Genomic DNA, 16,264 nt, shown 5'->3' with positions numbered 1-16,264 from the left:
GGGGAAAAGCAGCTGAGAGGCAGAGGCAGAGAAACACGACTCAGGAGCGACTCAGGGCTCTCGGATCTGGGGACAGAAGTGAGATCGGAGAAAGTAGAGCGATGCCAAGGAGGAAACAGCAAGCACCCAAACGGGCTGCAGGTAAGGAGAAGCCATCCACTTACACAGCCTCTGTCTCTCCACTCCTTCCAATCCTACCCCCCATCTTTATTATTATTTAGGGTCACCCTTGCTTTTCCGGGCTGGATCTTTATTTATTTATCCCCCCTCCCCCTTCCGGAGCCAGTTTCAGTCCTTATTGCCAAGATCTTGACTCTGACACGGGTTGTCCCCTTCCACCCTCCCGCCGCTGCCGCCGCGCTCGCTCCCCGCTGCTCCCGCTCCGAGCCCCCGTCCTGCCCGGGCGAAACTTTTCCCCCCAACTTTCTTCCTCTCGTCTCCCCTTCTCCCCCGGCCCCTTTCCCTCACCGAACCGAAAGCAGCTTCCCATTTGCTTCCCGCTTTAGTAATTTTTTTTTCCCATTTCTGATTCCCCCCCCCTCCCTCCTTCCTTCCTGGTGGTTTTTGTCTTTAAAACGTGTGTTTCGCGAAGTGGGTCGGTGTGTTTTATCTTTTATTCCGCCGTGTTTCTGGTGGCAATGCTGGCCGGGTGTGTGTGTGTGTGTGTGTGTGTGTGTGTGTGTGTGTACGCCTGAAATAGTACAGGGACTGTCTCTGCTGATGAACCCGGTGGGGAAGTTCAGCCTTTGATCATCAGTGGTGAAAATTGCAACAGGAAATAAAATGAAACGTTCTGACTGTTAGAAGACAATCCACGTTTTCAAATCAAATCCTTCTTTTGTTTTGTAGCCGAGTTTATGTGTTTCCACATGCCAAGTGGTTTTGCAATTTTTTATTATTTTTTTTTTTAAAGAAGAAAATAGTTTGCAACTTTCGAAGTGTTTTGTTTTGTCGTTTGTAGGGTGTTCTTTTTCTTTTGGGGGCCAAGGAAAAGAAACAGATGAGTGAGCCTGTATAGTAAATCTTTTCAAAGAGTTTTCTTTCAGGCTGCTTAATTGCTTTTTATTTTTTTTTAATAGTGTGGTGGGGTTTTGTTTCTGGGAAGCGCAATATGGAAGTTCATTTTTCTTCTGCCAGACCCACCCACTGAAAAATCAGCTTTCCAGTTGATTGCCAGCTTTGATTTGACATTTGATTGATCACCTGTCATCTTGCTGCCTTTGATCTATTCATTCTTGATATATATCAATAAATCACTCACCATGGTAACCCAAGTGCCAATGACGTAAGGCTTGCCCTCTAGATTCTCTTAGCCAGACATGCACAATTATTATCTTGTTTGGCTTTTAATGTGGGCGGGTTTTTTCCTTTCGTTTTTTTCTTTGTGTCCTTCATCGGATTAGTTCTCTAAAGAAAACTAATATTTTATGTTTTTAGTTTAAAAATGGTTTACAGATTTTCCTGGCCCTTCTTAATGTTTTCTAGGAGTAGCATATTATATGTGGGACAAAATGTACGGGCAAGTTTAGTGGCATACTTGAATAAACTTTGAAAAGTAGTGCTTGGGATTCATTCACAGGTAAATGTTATTTCACAGAAAGTGGGACATGCATAACTTTTATAAACTTACATATTTCACTGTATTCATATAGGTGTAGGACAATGCTATGCAGGCAGAGTCTTTTGGGACGTGTCCAATGAATGTACCTATGCAGGTTGCTGGTATGATGCTTGGCAACCAAAGCTCCCCTTTAACCATAAATAATAGTTAAGCTAGAAATGTGTATATATATAGATGTATTCAGAAGAACTCTCTGATGAGTTGCTATTATTGTTTTATTCACAAAAAGGTTCTATTTGAATAAGGCATTAACGTTTTCAAGTTGCAGGATAAATAGCTTTTTTTTCATGGATGCTGATCATCACAGTGACAGTGCTAGAACTGCTCCTTTTTTCTCTCTGTCAGGAGTATGAGGCTTCATTTTATTCTGTTTTCAAAGTAGGATTTTCACTTGCAATGTGTGTAGTATCTTTTTGTAGAAGGGGCACCCTGTTCTATTTTAGAAACATAGGCTACAGAGTAAGTAAATTTTTGCGAGCAAAGCCCATGCTGTTGTTTCCCGGGATTTCCCTGCTGAGAATACAGTAAGAGATGTTTTTATCCAGGACGCTACAGTATTTTTGAGAATCTTCCTGATGAGGTAGAAATCTGAATGACCAAAATAACATCTCTGCTTTCTTGCTCTCATTATAAAATGTGCATTGTTCTTTAGTGATGCATTTCTTTGATTATATTTGTCCTCAGATCAATGTTGTTTCAGGTGAGCAAAATACTCCAAATGCAGTCCAGTTTCATCCAGCATAACTGATTTGAAGTAGGTTTATACATTTGCAATAGTTCTCGTGCTTTGAAGTCGTATTTGTGTGCTTGTGGTGGGTAGGGGGGTTTCAAAGAGCAGACGTGCCTGTTGTATATAGTTCTTAAAACTGACTTTCATTTTCAGGGATAGTGCTGAGGTTCTGTTTTGTATGGTGAAAAATACCTCAAAGTGACAGTAGACAGACTGTGCAATAAGAAATGCATCGCTCATCAAGGCTGATAGCAAACTCCTTATCCCTTTAATTTAAAGGAGTTAATGCATTATATATTACTTAATTTTCACTTTTATTTATTTTTAGTTGTACAAGTTCAAAGGTATCAGTTGCACTGCGTTTTGTCTTGATGGCAGCAGAGATATTGAAGAGAAGTTTGCAACTTTTAGCTTCTTTAGATAGTTCACCTCCAATGGAAGAAAAATGATAAGCCTTATGATTCTGGACATGCCTGCTTTTGTCATTGCTTAAAATTAAATACTATGCACAACTGTAAATAATTACTACCATGCACTGACTTTGAAAGCAGGTTTCTAGTTTGATTAATGAATAATGTAAAGGTTAGAGAGAACCAGTGAGTGAATCAAAAGTGAAGTCCTGCTGCTAGATGAAAATCTATCTAGAGAAATATACATGGCAATTTTGTCCTTTTCTATTATTAATTTTAAGCCTTGTATTCCTAAGAAATATATTACAAACCATTGTAATGAAACAAGGTAGCGTAATGGGATAAATGGGGCACTATTTATGTTTGATGATGGGGATTTTTGATGTCAAATTACACTTTTAAAGACACTTTATTTCACATCAACACCGAAACTATGTCAAATGCATTTTGATCTTTCCAGGGCCGAATTGTCATTCCTTTTTGAGATCGTCATTTCCATTTCAGTAATTCTTGAAGCAGATAGTTACAGCTCTTTATATCAGTGCCTGCTTTAGCATCATACTTGTGTTTACAATAAACAACCCATTTGTATTGTAGCTTTCACCTAGATGAATCAAAAGGGCTTTACAAACTCTGGGCCTAATTCTTCTCTTGCTCAGGTGCAAATCAAAAATCGTTTGACTAGCAGCATCAGTGCAGTTGCAATGAGCACTGTCTGCTCCTGCGAGTAAGAAGAGACCCAGGCCCAGAAAGTACTTTATCCTTCAACGAAATGCAGCCACCTCTGGGGTAGAAGTCTTGTAACGATTCCATAACAAATGGTAATATATTAACAGAAGGGTGGAAGAAGGGTGGGAGCAAAGCAGAATTGCTATTCAGATTTTATTCCTAGGGGTATGAAATAGCTTTCAAACACAATTTCACTGGATTAAACTCTCCTTTCCCCTGCAGCTTGTTTAAATGTGCATATTTTATTTTGTGATCATGAATTGCTAGTTTGCTTTTTTAAAGCCTGCAAAGAGGAATCTGGACTTAACGTCTTTTCCGGCTGCAATTTTGTATTTCTTCTTTTCTTTCTCTCCCAGCTCCACTAGGCTACCTAAGAACCAAAGCTCTGGAAAAGTATAGCAGAAACAGATTATCAGTTGCATTTATTTTGTTCATTGCAGCTGTAGAATAACACAGTTTTGTTTTTGGAAGAGTCCTGATAGAGCAGCAAACAGAAGACGGGTTAGCAGCCAGTACTTTAAAGCTGCAGTTTGCACCTTAGTAGTGCAAGATTATTTGAAGCAGAAACATATTTAAAAAGTGAAATTCTGCTTCTTCAGAGAACAGATTAAATGACCAGTGAGGTCCGATAGGTATATTTCTGTGATGAAAGGAAGTGATATATGTATGTATTAATAACTAAGAGCGTTGTGGCTTTTTGAGTATTATTTGTATCCTTTATTACAAAGGCAATAGAAGCAGGTTCCAAGCAAGCAGCACTGAATGAAACTGTAGAAATGGCAGCACTGCTTTGTTTAAACATCCTCCAGAAAAGCAAGTGCACATCAAAACCACCTAAAGAGCTCATGCCTCAGAACCTTTCAGTTACTGTGCACATCGCAGTGCTGACAGATGACAAAAAAGCCAAGGTGTTCACAACAAGAGGAGCCTTTAAATCCTGTTTAATTAAATATATTCCAAAATAGGTAGTTTTGCAACTAAAGAGGCACCAAAATTAGTCGCCATCTGCGTTAAATTCTGGAATCAGCTACTAAGCCCGAAGCTGCTATATAATTTTTTCCCATGTCAAAACTCAGGCCTGAATGGGACAATTTGAACTCATGTTTGTTTTATTTTACTCTCACATATCAAAGCACAGTATATTATCACTATATAAAGAGTGGCACTCACCAAGAGTTCGGCCCTTGTGACTGTGATATAAAAGATGTTTCCATCAGTAAATGACACAGTTTTATAGCACTTTAAAAAATATGTTCATTGTCAGAAATTCTTTCAAATAAATGCTGTCCCTCTTCTGTGCTCTCTAATTGAAAAGCCCATTTTCTTCAAAACGGCAGAATTTTGGTATTTCCTCCCGGCACTTTCTCCTGATTTCTGCTCTCATTAGTAGCACCCACCTCAAGTAACTGTTTCCCCTAGAAGAGATCCCTGGAGTTCCTCCATAGCACAGGGCCAGGGTGAGGGTGAGCCTTTCTGCCGTCATTTTCCTTCCCATCCCGATGAGGACATCACTCCCAGAGAGCAACTCCAGACTCGCAGAAAAAAAAAAAAGCTGTCAGTTGCTGTGGCTGCAATTCCCAACTTAGCAGCAGCAGAGGGAATGGAACTGTACTCTGTCAATTACAGTTGGAACCAGAGGCTAAACACTTATTGTGTTAAGCTATTGTGCAGATCTTAAGAGCTCAAATGTAAAAAAAATATCATGTCAGCTAGTGGAGGGGAGAATAAGGTCTGGTTCTTCTACTGGATGACGTATTATTAGCAAATGCAAAGTAAAATGATTCAAATGCTATTTAGTGCCTCTCAGGTTGAGACATGTGTGTACCATATTATGCCTTAAAAAAGGGGGATCCTACTGATTTTACTGCTAAAATAATCCTTTGTTTTTCTCTCTTCTCTGCAAAATGAAAATATTTGTGAAGTTTTACCTCTAAAGTGTGCTCATGCAAGCAGAGAGACGTTTTCATCTATCTTCAAATCTGATACAGGAGTCAATTGGAAACACATTACACTCTCAGCTGAAGTCTTACATTTCATTTGTGCAAGAGCAGTGATTTTTCATTACCTATTTAATTACAATAATTTACATGAGAGTGGGTCCAGTTCTGTAGCTCTTACTCAGCACTTTGGGTAACTGGCCTGTGTAAAGACTGTCTATGTAAGAGTGGGGTGTTTAGCTACAAAATTAAATATACATGTTTCTTTACTAATGTTTTGCCTCTGAAGAGGGACTAGATTCTACCATTAAGCTTTATATCTAGGGAGACTTCTGCTTGTAGCTTGTATTACTAATGGTTGCATGCAATTATTTTCTAAAGTCTGTATGACAGAGATATTTTGCTTGCTCGGCTAACTTCACCTCTCAAACAGGTTTCCATTCTCTGTGTTAATTACTGAATGCTGTTTCTTGATACTGGTAGACGATACGATCTTTTAAAGAATATTTTTTTGACAAACAGTGTTACATTGTGCACACGAGCAGCAGCTCTCAAGTAAATGCATGAAGACAGTTTTGAAAATCAAAAACCTAAAAGTTCCGTGTAGTTTTAGGGACTAAAATCAGTTCTTCCTCATTAAGGTGACCTATGATTTGAGGCTGTTGGATCTTGGCACCGAATCATTTTTACCATGTTATAATAAAGGCTTCTGCAACTTGGAAATACCTTGACAGCAAACGGTGTATTTTTTAAGGTTTCAAGGAGAAACTTATCATAGAAGCACACTGTTTCCCATTAGATTTACACACCCCTCTTTAACTGTTGCTGGCTGTTCGTCCGTTACCTTGTAAGGTTTTTCAGGAAAAAAGAAGTGGAAAAACTGGTCTTATGATCTAAGTGTTGCATTAAGTGTTTCCTTTACAAAAATGAAGAGAATCTTTGTTTCCCTAAAATAAACATTTTCCCCCTTTGCCCTAGGAAAAACAAAGTCACAACAATAGCTTTGAAATGACAAGATTAGATTGTGAAAAATACATTGTTTCTAATGTGCAACACCCGATGGTCCCAAGTATTGCTAAAATTCCGCAGTTAAATAAAACAAACTGTCCTAAATGTATTGGAAATAGATCCTCTTCAGGTATTCAGACGTGTATACCTTCAAAAAGGAGAGACAAGCGCCTGCCTGGGAGAGACATGCACCGTTCTTATGGATACAAGCTGGAAAACTCAGTTGTTTAGAACAGTTTTTGAGTAATCCACCAATATTTGCCCAAATGTTAAAATTCTTGTGATGTTAGGAGTTGTGTCCACTGAAAGTCCTTTGTTAGCGTTTATTTTCTTTTAAACCTCCAGCTCCTGGACTCTGGTGATTATGCAAGTGCGCAATATGCATTTTAAAAGGCAAATTTATTTTAAACTCCTTGCTATGGAGAACTAAGGAGATTGAAAACATGCAGGCAAAAGTTCTTATGCCAGAAGAAAAATGCCATGATTCTCAAAGCGACTGTTTTTAACATCTCATAATTTTCAGCTAGTATCATGATTTTTGAGGACGGGCTTTGCGATTTTTTAATAAACAAGGTTGGCAATATTGTCTTTGACTTATTCTGATGAGGAACCAGTGTATGTGTCTGTGTATATAATTATATATGTGCACACACATAATATCAGTAAACAAAATACATTACATAATGATGGAGTGGAGTTATATGAAAAGTAGCTCTGAATTTGTATTGCTATAAACAAAGCAGTTTTGAGAGATCAGACCACCAGTTCTTGAGGAGTGGCTTTCGATTGAAGTTTCGTGGAGATTGTTTTTAGTGGCAATTAAATCTAGAAAGTTAATAGCCAGTAACTGTTCTTTAAAGCCTAAACACTTGCAAGACCTACGAGGAATGCACAGCCTGCCTTTTTTTCAGATATAATCAGTCTCAACTTTATTGAAAAAAATTTACAACTAGCAACATTAATGCTGTATTTTTATTGTATTAATGCAAATGAGATGCTGACTTCTTTCTTTCATCTCTGTGGCTTGTATCTATTATAGCTGTATCTTATTGCTTTCTGTGTCTTTTCTCCCTGTGTTCTGTAAACTGCTATCGTCTAATGATACTGAGCCTCATTAAAGTTCCTCACGATGCTAAAGAGACTATGGGAAGTATCCTTAGCTCTAGATGGCTATAGAGAAGTATATCAGGAAAAGTAATCCAGACCGACTGTTCCATTCCCATTTTGGGAAACCTTTTAAAATTGATAGGTCAAACAGGAAGAAAAAACCTTCAGGAAGGACTGTGTACTGGAAAGAACTGGTCATTTTAAATACACAGCCTTACCTGACAAAGATGAAAAGCAGCAAAGTTTTAAGGAGCTTTCTGGCTCTTCCTACATCTCTCTCAAAAGACTCATTTAATTGAAAAGCCTGTTGTGCTTGTTTTTATGCATGTAAAAGAGAAAAGGAAAATTTTGCACGAGGCCTAATATTCCAGCACAATATAATCGGAACTCTTTCTGGTTGCTTTTTAAGTCTCTCTGTTCATATAAAATTAAGACCCACTTATCTTAAATTGTAGTAAATCTCATTCAATATTGCTTTCATAACTTAAAAAATGCCGTTAAATATTCCCAAAGCAACTTTGCTGAAGTGATATTTGGTCTGTTTATGTGGAATTGGTGCAGAATTTCTATTGAAAAAGGAGCAGCATGCAGTTCTTGTTTTTAATGAAAATAATTAAATTCTCTGGAATACTTTAATAACAAAGAATTTTTCTATTGAAACTCTGCTTAAAGGAGATCAGAATGAAAATCTGCACGTTGGTGCAGTTTCATATGTGCAGACAACAAACGTATTTCTATCACTTACACTCTACTTGGGCAGAAATTTGATTTTATTTTTTTTTTGGTAGAAAGATTTTACTCTGAATTTTCCATATATTAATACTTTTGTGTGAGTTATGCTGGGAATCAGCACCACAATTCATAAGGCTTGCAATTTTCTTTGTACATGTTGGAAAAACTCATTTACTTCCTGCAGCGTGAGTGGACTTCACAGAAAAGAGCTGGATCTTTTAATGATATACAGTTTTGTATCGAAGAAACACAACCTTGTGCTAGCTGGTATATGGTCTACCAAAATTAATTTTTTTATGTTTCTTTCAGCCATGTCATAACATTTATAAGCACAGTACAAGCAGCATTGAATTAATATGTGAAAGGTGAAAGAAGCTAAGTAGTTATATTGATCATCTACAGAATTAAATGCTAAAAAAATTAAAAGCTTTCTAGTGCTTTTGATTAGCTGCATGGTTCCTGCTCGTATATGCGTGCTTTGTTAGGAAGTGGAGTAAAATTTCTTCCTACTTAGCACCTTTCTTCCAAGATTTTCTTACTAATGCTATGTACTCCTCAGAATAACCCCAGTGAAGCAAGAATATTTTCTCCCCATTTTACAGAAATGCAAATTGAAGCCAGGAGGTATTAGCTGATTTACTCAAGGTCAAACATCATTTGCTCCTACTTCCCTGCTCTAGGTACTAGATCTCACTTCTATCGTCAGCACACTTCCAGAGGAGAAAGCCGGGCTGGAAGCTCAAGGCATCCGCATGCCTGCTGCTGGGGTGAGATGAGGGAGCAGCCCAGCTGGGTCACCAGGGAATCAGCCGTGGAGGGGAGCTGGAAAGGCAGTTTCATCCCTTCCATGTTACTTCCCGTGGCAGAGGAGATGGCACTTTGCTCATGTCCAGGAACTCCCAAAATTGGGAGGACTCACAGTCAAAGAAAGCAGAGCACTGTTAGCAAGCCAAGGAAGCTTTACTGGGCAATAGTTTTAAGCAGAATAATTTAAGTTCTTTAACTTCCCTAAATTATCTTCAGATGCATTTTTGGTCAGTGATAAGTTTCAGGACCAGAGAATTTGGTTATGGTTACTTTTCCTCCCATATACTGTTCTACATTTCTTTTTCAGACCTGGGATCTAGCTTTGTGTTTCTGACAGTACGTAATGCATTGCCCTGAGAAATATGAAAAACCTGGTCTAGTTGTAACTAAACCGGACATACACATTTTCCTCCACCCAGACTGCCAGAGCTGGTTGGAAATCTCAGGTAATAAAGTTTGAGGCTCTGAATTTTGTAAGTCAGCTTCCACTGTTAAGAGACTAAATCCTTATGTGGGCATCTAAAGAGAGATCTAAATTTTCAAAAGCTTTTAGCACCAAGCAGTTCCCATGGACCTTCTTCAGTTCCCTCTCTGATGCAAACAGGAATTGTTAAGCTTCATTCAAGGGCAGTGTTGTTTTTCTAAAGTGGATATGTATGTATTGCCTATAGAAGAAATATGATGTAACTAATAGTCTATGGATTCATTAAGGATTTTTTATGTTTATTTTCATACCATATTACCTTTCAGGAATGGTTGTTTCAGCCATTATCTTGACAGGAACTCAGAATAAATCTTAGGTAATATAGGGCTAATCTGCCATACCTGGGAGACCACCTGCTACCCTCTAAAACAGAGGCCAGATCGTTCGGTGCTGAATCACCAGGTAGGGCTTTCTTCTCTGGAGCTGGGGACTTGGGAAGCTCTCCCATGGCTCCTTTTCATGTGGAAATTAATGCTTGCCTCTATTTCTGAATAGTAGGTTATTAGAGTTCATATGCAAATTCCCAGGATGGGAATTTGTCTCTCTTTGATAATTGATATAATAATATATATTTTTAGTGGTCCAAAGTCCTTGAGCTTGAGCCCTGTAGATGTAATTTATGTTTATTTCTTACTGTTATTAACTGTAATTTAGTTGTTGATGCTTTCATTGCCTTAGATTGAAGGGAGTGTCTCTATGCCATTGCCCCTCCACAAACAATGCCCTTTTAGGGTTCCTTATCCTGTATCCTTGCCCAGCCATTTTCTAGCCTGTCAAATACTGTCATTTTATTCCTTACAGATCATTCACAGTACGTCTCCTGTTGCAAATAAGGAACAAATGCAATCAGGATGCATCATCGTTTAGCATAACAAATAAAAGCCGATCTGTGCAGATTTCCCTTAAAGCATCTCTTAATATGTATTGTCAAAATGTCTGAAGATGTCTTTTACTCATAAGCGTTTAATTACTTGTGACAATTAAACTAATATTCAGAGCAGGAAAAAAATTAGGGTATTAAATATTTTCTCTTTTCAAAAGCTAACAGAACATTACCTGACACAGCAAACTCCTTCGATTTCCTATTTCAAACATACCTTATAACTGAAAAAGCACCTGAACAAAATTACAGGACCTCACTTCACAATTTGGATCCACAAATGAATTTTGTATTGAATTTGAGGAAATTGTGTTTTAAAGACCAGACCAAAATTTAAGGGCACATCATTTAAGTAGATATCAATAACAAGCAGCTGAATATTCAATGATTAAAAAGGTATTCCTATCAATTTTTAAGTCTGCACTGAAATTTAAGGCCAAGGGCCCCTCTGACTGAATCAGGGACTCAGACCTGGGTTTTGTAGCCTCGACCAGTTACTGTTTTACTTTTGTATGGGAAAAAACCAGCTCAAATAACACAGACCAAATAATCAACCTTTTCTGTGTTCAGAATTATAGATTTTTTTTGTTGCTTTTGTCTGATGATCCCTCTAGCCGGATAGATTGTTTGAACCAGAGAGGCAGTGTGCTGTGGATGGAGCAGAACAAGTAGCCAACACTGCTGCCCAGGGCTCAGCGCCTTCACCTGCCTGGCAGCCCTTTAATGCGGTAAAAGTTCAGCTATGTGATAATGAAAAGGGGAAAAAAAAAACTAGTGGAGATCTTGAAAAGATCAGAAAACTAACGGAGGCCTTGAGAGCACTGTTGTATGGATGCTGGACTACTGCATAGCCACAGGCATGGCAACAATATCATCTATATTATGGACACAACTGTTCCTAAAGTCCAGGTTGTTTGGGGTTTGCTGTTGAGAGGCTTGATTTCTACTCGGTCTAATGTTTCGAGTTCTGAGCTTCTCAGAGCACACATTTCCATTATAAAAATCTGTGTTTCTTAAAATGTTCTTCCTGAAATTTAGGGTAGGATGTTATTTGGCAAAAAATTAGAAGACATACATCAGGATTTATTTCAAAGCTGTGGGACCACTGTGCTTTCTGGCAGTGACGTGAACATTTTTCAGAGATATCTTCTGCTTTCTCTGAGAAAATCCACCCAAATTTGTCTGACTTACAAAGTCTAAAAGTTGCTGTTGCCAAAGAATTTTTAGAAGGTGACACAGCATTCTCCAACGTGCCATCTCCAACAGGCATGCTCTGTTCTTGGTTTCTCTTTTTCAATTACATTCCCTTAAAATATGTTTTAGCTGGGGATAAGTAGGGCAATTGCTTTCCCTGCTGCAGGGACAGCAATGGGTCTGAGCAGTCAAAGGACAATGAGGAGATGGTCTGTATTGTATGTTCAGCTGGACCGCAGGCCCTGAGATGGGAAGCAGGGAAATTTAGGAAGCAGAACATGGACAAGCAGGGGTAAGGAGAGGAGCAGAGAGATATTATCAAATATCTGGAGAAAACAGTGGTAAAAATGTATGCTTGACTCCATTGCCTGGTCAATGTAGAGCATGAATAAAAGCATTATCCCGTGTGGTGAATGCATCTAACCGTTCCTGTCTAGATTAAGACCTGGGTGGAAATAAGTGTGGTTCCACATGTGCAGTTCCTAGCTTTCCTCAGCTTGCTTTTTCAAAAGCTTGCCAGGCTGCATGGCAGGCTAGGGATGGATGTGTGCAGGAAGTTAATCTGCCACAGCTGGGAAAAACGGCCCCATCCGCAGGGCAGCTGCTGGGTCTGTGGTGGGAGCGTAGAGTGTCAGGAGCCTCCAGGTGCTGAGGTGGGCGTTCAGCCCCAGGTGACCTTCTGTGTGGAGAAAGGCGAAAAAGTCACTTAAAATTTGCACAGAATTGTGCCCCATTTGTCTGTTAAATGGCGGTGGCAATGTCCTGTCCCAGAGGCATTGTGTGGGCAGCTCAGGAGCAGTCATGAGGCTGGTGCACAACAACATCCAAAGGAGGGAAATCCTGCTGCCCTGCGAGGAGCCTGGAGGAGATGCGGGCAGCGAGGCTGGGGGCTGCACCCTGACTGGTGAGAATTGAACAGAAGTGTCGAAGAGTTCAGGCAGCACACTGAGAGGTTTGTGGAAGACGTATAGAATATATAATAGTAAGGTATATAGGGTGGTTGGGAGGTATCAGTGTGGCGAGCTGCGGGAGATGCCTGGTCCCAGGCTGGGGTGATGGGGGGGTCTGGGGGAGTGCGGGGCAACAGGTAGGCCAGAACAAAGCGTGGAAATTACTGACAGTTAAGAAGCTGTTGTACAAAAGCGAGCAGCTCGGAGAAAATACAAAGAATAATGCCAGGAGTTTCAACCACAGATATCTGTTTAGATAAAAAGAGCCTGTTAGTCTGAGATCTCTTCTCATGCTGCAACATGCAAATTGCAAAGGGCTGATCCCTGTGTCGCTGTGTGAGGAGTAACTGCCATTTACTTCAGACTGACAGTTAAGAAGCTGTTGTACAAAAGCGAGCAGCTCGGAGAAAATACAAAGAATAATGCCAGGAGTTTCAACCACAGATATCTGTTTAGATAAAAAGAGCCTGTTAGTCTGAGATCTCTTCTCATGCTGCAACATGCAAATTGCAAAGGGCTGATCCCTGTGTCGCTGTGTGAGGAGTAACTGCCATTTACTTCAGCCAGCGCTGGGCCCTTGTAACTCTCACTTTTGTTTTATTTGAGGCAGGGGTTTTTATTTTATTTTGTTTCATTTACTGCCCCATGGGAGATTTTTCATAGAAATTGGATCTTTATCTGGAAGCCAGTGACAAAAGTTGAACCAGGATCAGCAAGAGCAGAGCAGGTCACTTTCAGGATATTGTACAGTTTTGTGTCACCTCCCAAATTTGTACATTAAATAACTAAAATCCTAAGAATGTTAGTCTAGAAAACAGTCACCCTTGCATTACTCTTTCACTGTTTCTGTGAACTTCTTAGAGATTTGATAAACTTGTGATTTGGGTTAAACAGAGGTAAATCATTTGGAGAAATATTTGCGGGGGGTCAGGGGGGGCAGAGGGATGTTATGATACCATCAGCGTCTGGGTTTCCACTTGTTTGGATTAGGGACATTTTATCTTAATCATTCCCAAACATCTCTGCTAAAATCCCTTCTTTCATTTTTTATCACCTATGAGGTATAGCTGGGCAGGTTTTCAATTTCTGTGTTTGTGTGTTAGGGTAAAGTGCTGAAATTTGTTATTAGAATGGGTATACAAACAGTCTCGATTTTATATTTGTTGTCTTTCATTGTAATCGTTTGGAAACATTTTGATTCAGTTAACACACACTATTGTCAATATACAAGGTATGTATAGGGGAACAAGGGAGTGATTATAAGTTTCTCCAAGGAAATAAGCATCTCAGCCATCATCCTACAACTGCAAAAGTTCTGATACATGACATCTATATAATTTAACCTAATAATTTTTTTTTACAGTGATGTAATGGAGAGAGTGACCTGGACTTTGTAAAAGTTCCCCTACTTACTACAGATTCCCAAGGGCAATGTAACATTCTAGACAGTGTTTTATATGCCCTGATTAAAATGTAACATATTTCTGCATTTCCTGTGCAGTGACCTGTTAGTGCTCATAGACAGAACACTTAAAGAACAGTTACAAGGAGACATTTCCAAATGTGCCTAATATGCACGAGTTTTTATAACATTCTTATTTCATTTGAAATTGCAGCTACAGCAGGAACCATTCAGACGGTGCATTGATTTAACTTTTTAATCCACTGTTTTGCTACATCAAGTAAAATAAATGTTTGTTTTTAGCTCCGTTTTTTTGCATCACTAAAACTCGTAACTACTTGCTTTAAGCTTGGCGTTCTAAAGGGAGCTACATTATCTGAGATTTAAAGCCTGCTTTTTTGTAGCTGCTTTCTCACAACTCCCTCAAGAAAAAAAAAATACAAAAGTACAACTTTAGCAAAAAGGGCTTTTATATCTCTATCAATTATAGAAACACCAGCTGCAGTAGATTACAAATGTGTTTGGCTGATTGTGATGTTGTGTGGGGAAAACTGTCACAAGGAGCTGGATTCTGTTCTCCCCGACACCACCGGGATGTCGCAGCTCCCCGGGCTGCAGCCAGCACTTCTGTCAAAGCTGGAGTGGGCAGGAGCAGGATCCGGCTCTAAGGTTGCCAAATTGCATTCTGCCAAATCTAGCTCTGTACTTGCACACACATCCTGGCACTAGGAAAAAATACAGGGATGTTGAATGTGAACACAAGTGCTAACTGTGTGTCATTGTGTATGCACGTCTTTTTCTGTGAGCTGAAGCAAAAACCACACCAATACATCTGTTACCTGGACTAGAAACCTCTGGGGAGAATCACTCCTTTATTTTTTATATCCAAGATATTTGTTTACTTTTACTTTTTTGAAGCACAAAGTGGAGGGGGAAAGGCATCACAGAACAAAAAATATTTGACCAGCCCATAAAGGTAAAGGAGCTGAAAGTTAATTTAGCATTTTTGGTGGTGTTGAGCTCAGGAAAAATTAATGTATCAAAGTGTGTGCTGGTCATATCATTCCACTAATATCCTGGGGTAAAAGGATAGTGATGTGAGGGCTTTTAGTTGGTTGTATCTTGGTTGCTGTTTCATTTATCTTCCTGTGCTTTGGGTCTCTCTGGGAGGACGTGGTTGGGCCCTGGTTTATTTTAACAAAGAGAAACTGACATAGCAAAGTTCTGTGTATACTTTACAGTGAAAATGCAATTTTCTATTTTCATTTAATCCCAGGAATGTTGGCATTTTCCAGGCTATCAAAGAAATGAGTGCACCAGAGGACAGTTAGATGTGTCTGTCTAGTTCATCTATCTAATCTACTTCATTTCTAATGTGCCCATCACCATGGTGTCTAGGCGGAAAGTATCTGCCCTGATTTTGCTTTTTGTCTTTATAGGCTGTGGTAACTTAATTGAGTCCTAAGAGCTTTCACATTCATCTGCAAAAATAATAACAAAAACATTATCAGAATAATGATTCATTTTTGTACTCTTACTCAGAATTTCCCCTTTCTCTTCTGAGTGTATTTGGCTAGTTGATCATTGTTGCCTTATCTAGAAGAGGTTATATTTTAGAAGTCTTGGATTAAATTGTAGTTTTACCTGACTCAGCAGTGACTCAAAACTTCACTTGGCTTCTAAGGTGAATTCACTCATGTCTTCTAACTTCCTTCTGCTTTTCTCTGCAGAAGCTGACTTCATTTACTAAGCCACCCGGTTTAGCAGTTGCATCTGTTCTGTGACCCTTTGCCATATAAAACATAGGTAAAGGTAATAAAAAGTAATAGAAATTGTGGCTTCAAAAATTATGTCTTCATTTGGAAGCCCTGGTTTCTGTTAAATTTAATTACTTCTCTCTCTGCCAATTAGGTAAAAATGCATCGTAAGACATAAATGAGCAGTTTTTCAAAAGCAGAGGCCTGAGGTCCATGCTAAGTGGAGAAAAAAGCTGTATCTGTGCATGTAGTTACCATGATTTGCATGCACACGTGGGGAGAATGTGCTGCACTGGGGCACTGTGGTGCTGCCAGTATGCACAGTCACCCCATCAATGTGAGTGGTCGCGGTTAATTTTAGAAATGTGTCTGCCAGGCTTGCAGTGGCATCTGCATGGTTGTGTGCCACCTTCTGCTTTTGAAAAATGTGGCCTAAGCAGTAATCAGTCTGCAGAAGTCAATAAACTCTCGTGTTGAAGAGGCCGAGTAACCAGCGTGGTGCTCACTGAGGGAAAG

At 39.3% G+C, this 16,264-nt stretch overlaps 1 protein-coding gene across 1 annotated transcript in view; it reads left to right on the top strand.

The window, feature by feature from the left end:
- The first annotated feature begins 24 nt into the window (after positions 1 to 24).
- Positions 25 to 16,264, top strand: part of TSHZ2 (teashirt zinc finger homeobox 2) — a 138,935-nt gene continuing 122,695 nt past the window's right edge. The window contains exon 1 of the mRNA XM_010162588.1: positions 25 to 141. Within this exon, the coding sequence (XP_010160890.1) occupies positions 102 to 141 (40 nt within the window). The 5' untranslated portion in view covers positions 25 to 101. The remainder of the gene's footprint in view (positions 142 to 16,264) is intronic.

Source organism: Antrostomus carolinensis, unplaced genomic scaffold (assembly GCF_000700745.2).
Source record: "Antrostomus carolinensis isolate BGI_N321 unplaced genomic scaffold, ASM70074v2 scaffold4592, whole genome shotgun sequence".
In the NCBI taxonomy this organism is placed as follows: domain Eukaryota; kingdom Metazoa; phylum Chordata; class Aves; order Caprimulgiformes; family Caprimulgidae; genus Antrostomus; species Antrostomus carolinensis.
Note: the sequence above shows the minus strand (reverse complement) of the source record. Positions and strands in the feature narration are given on the sequence as shown.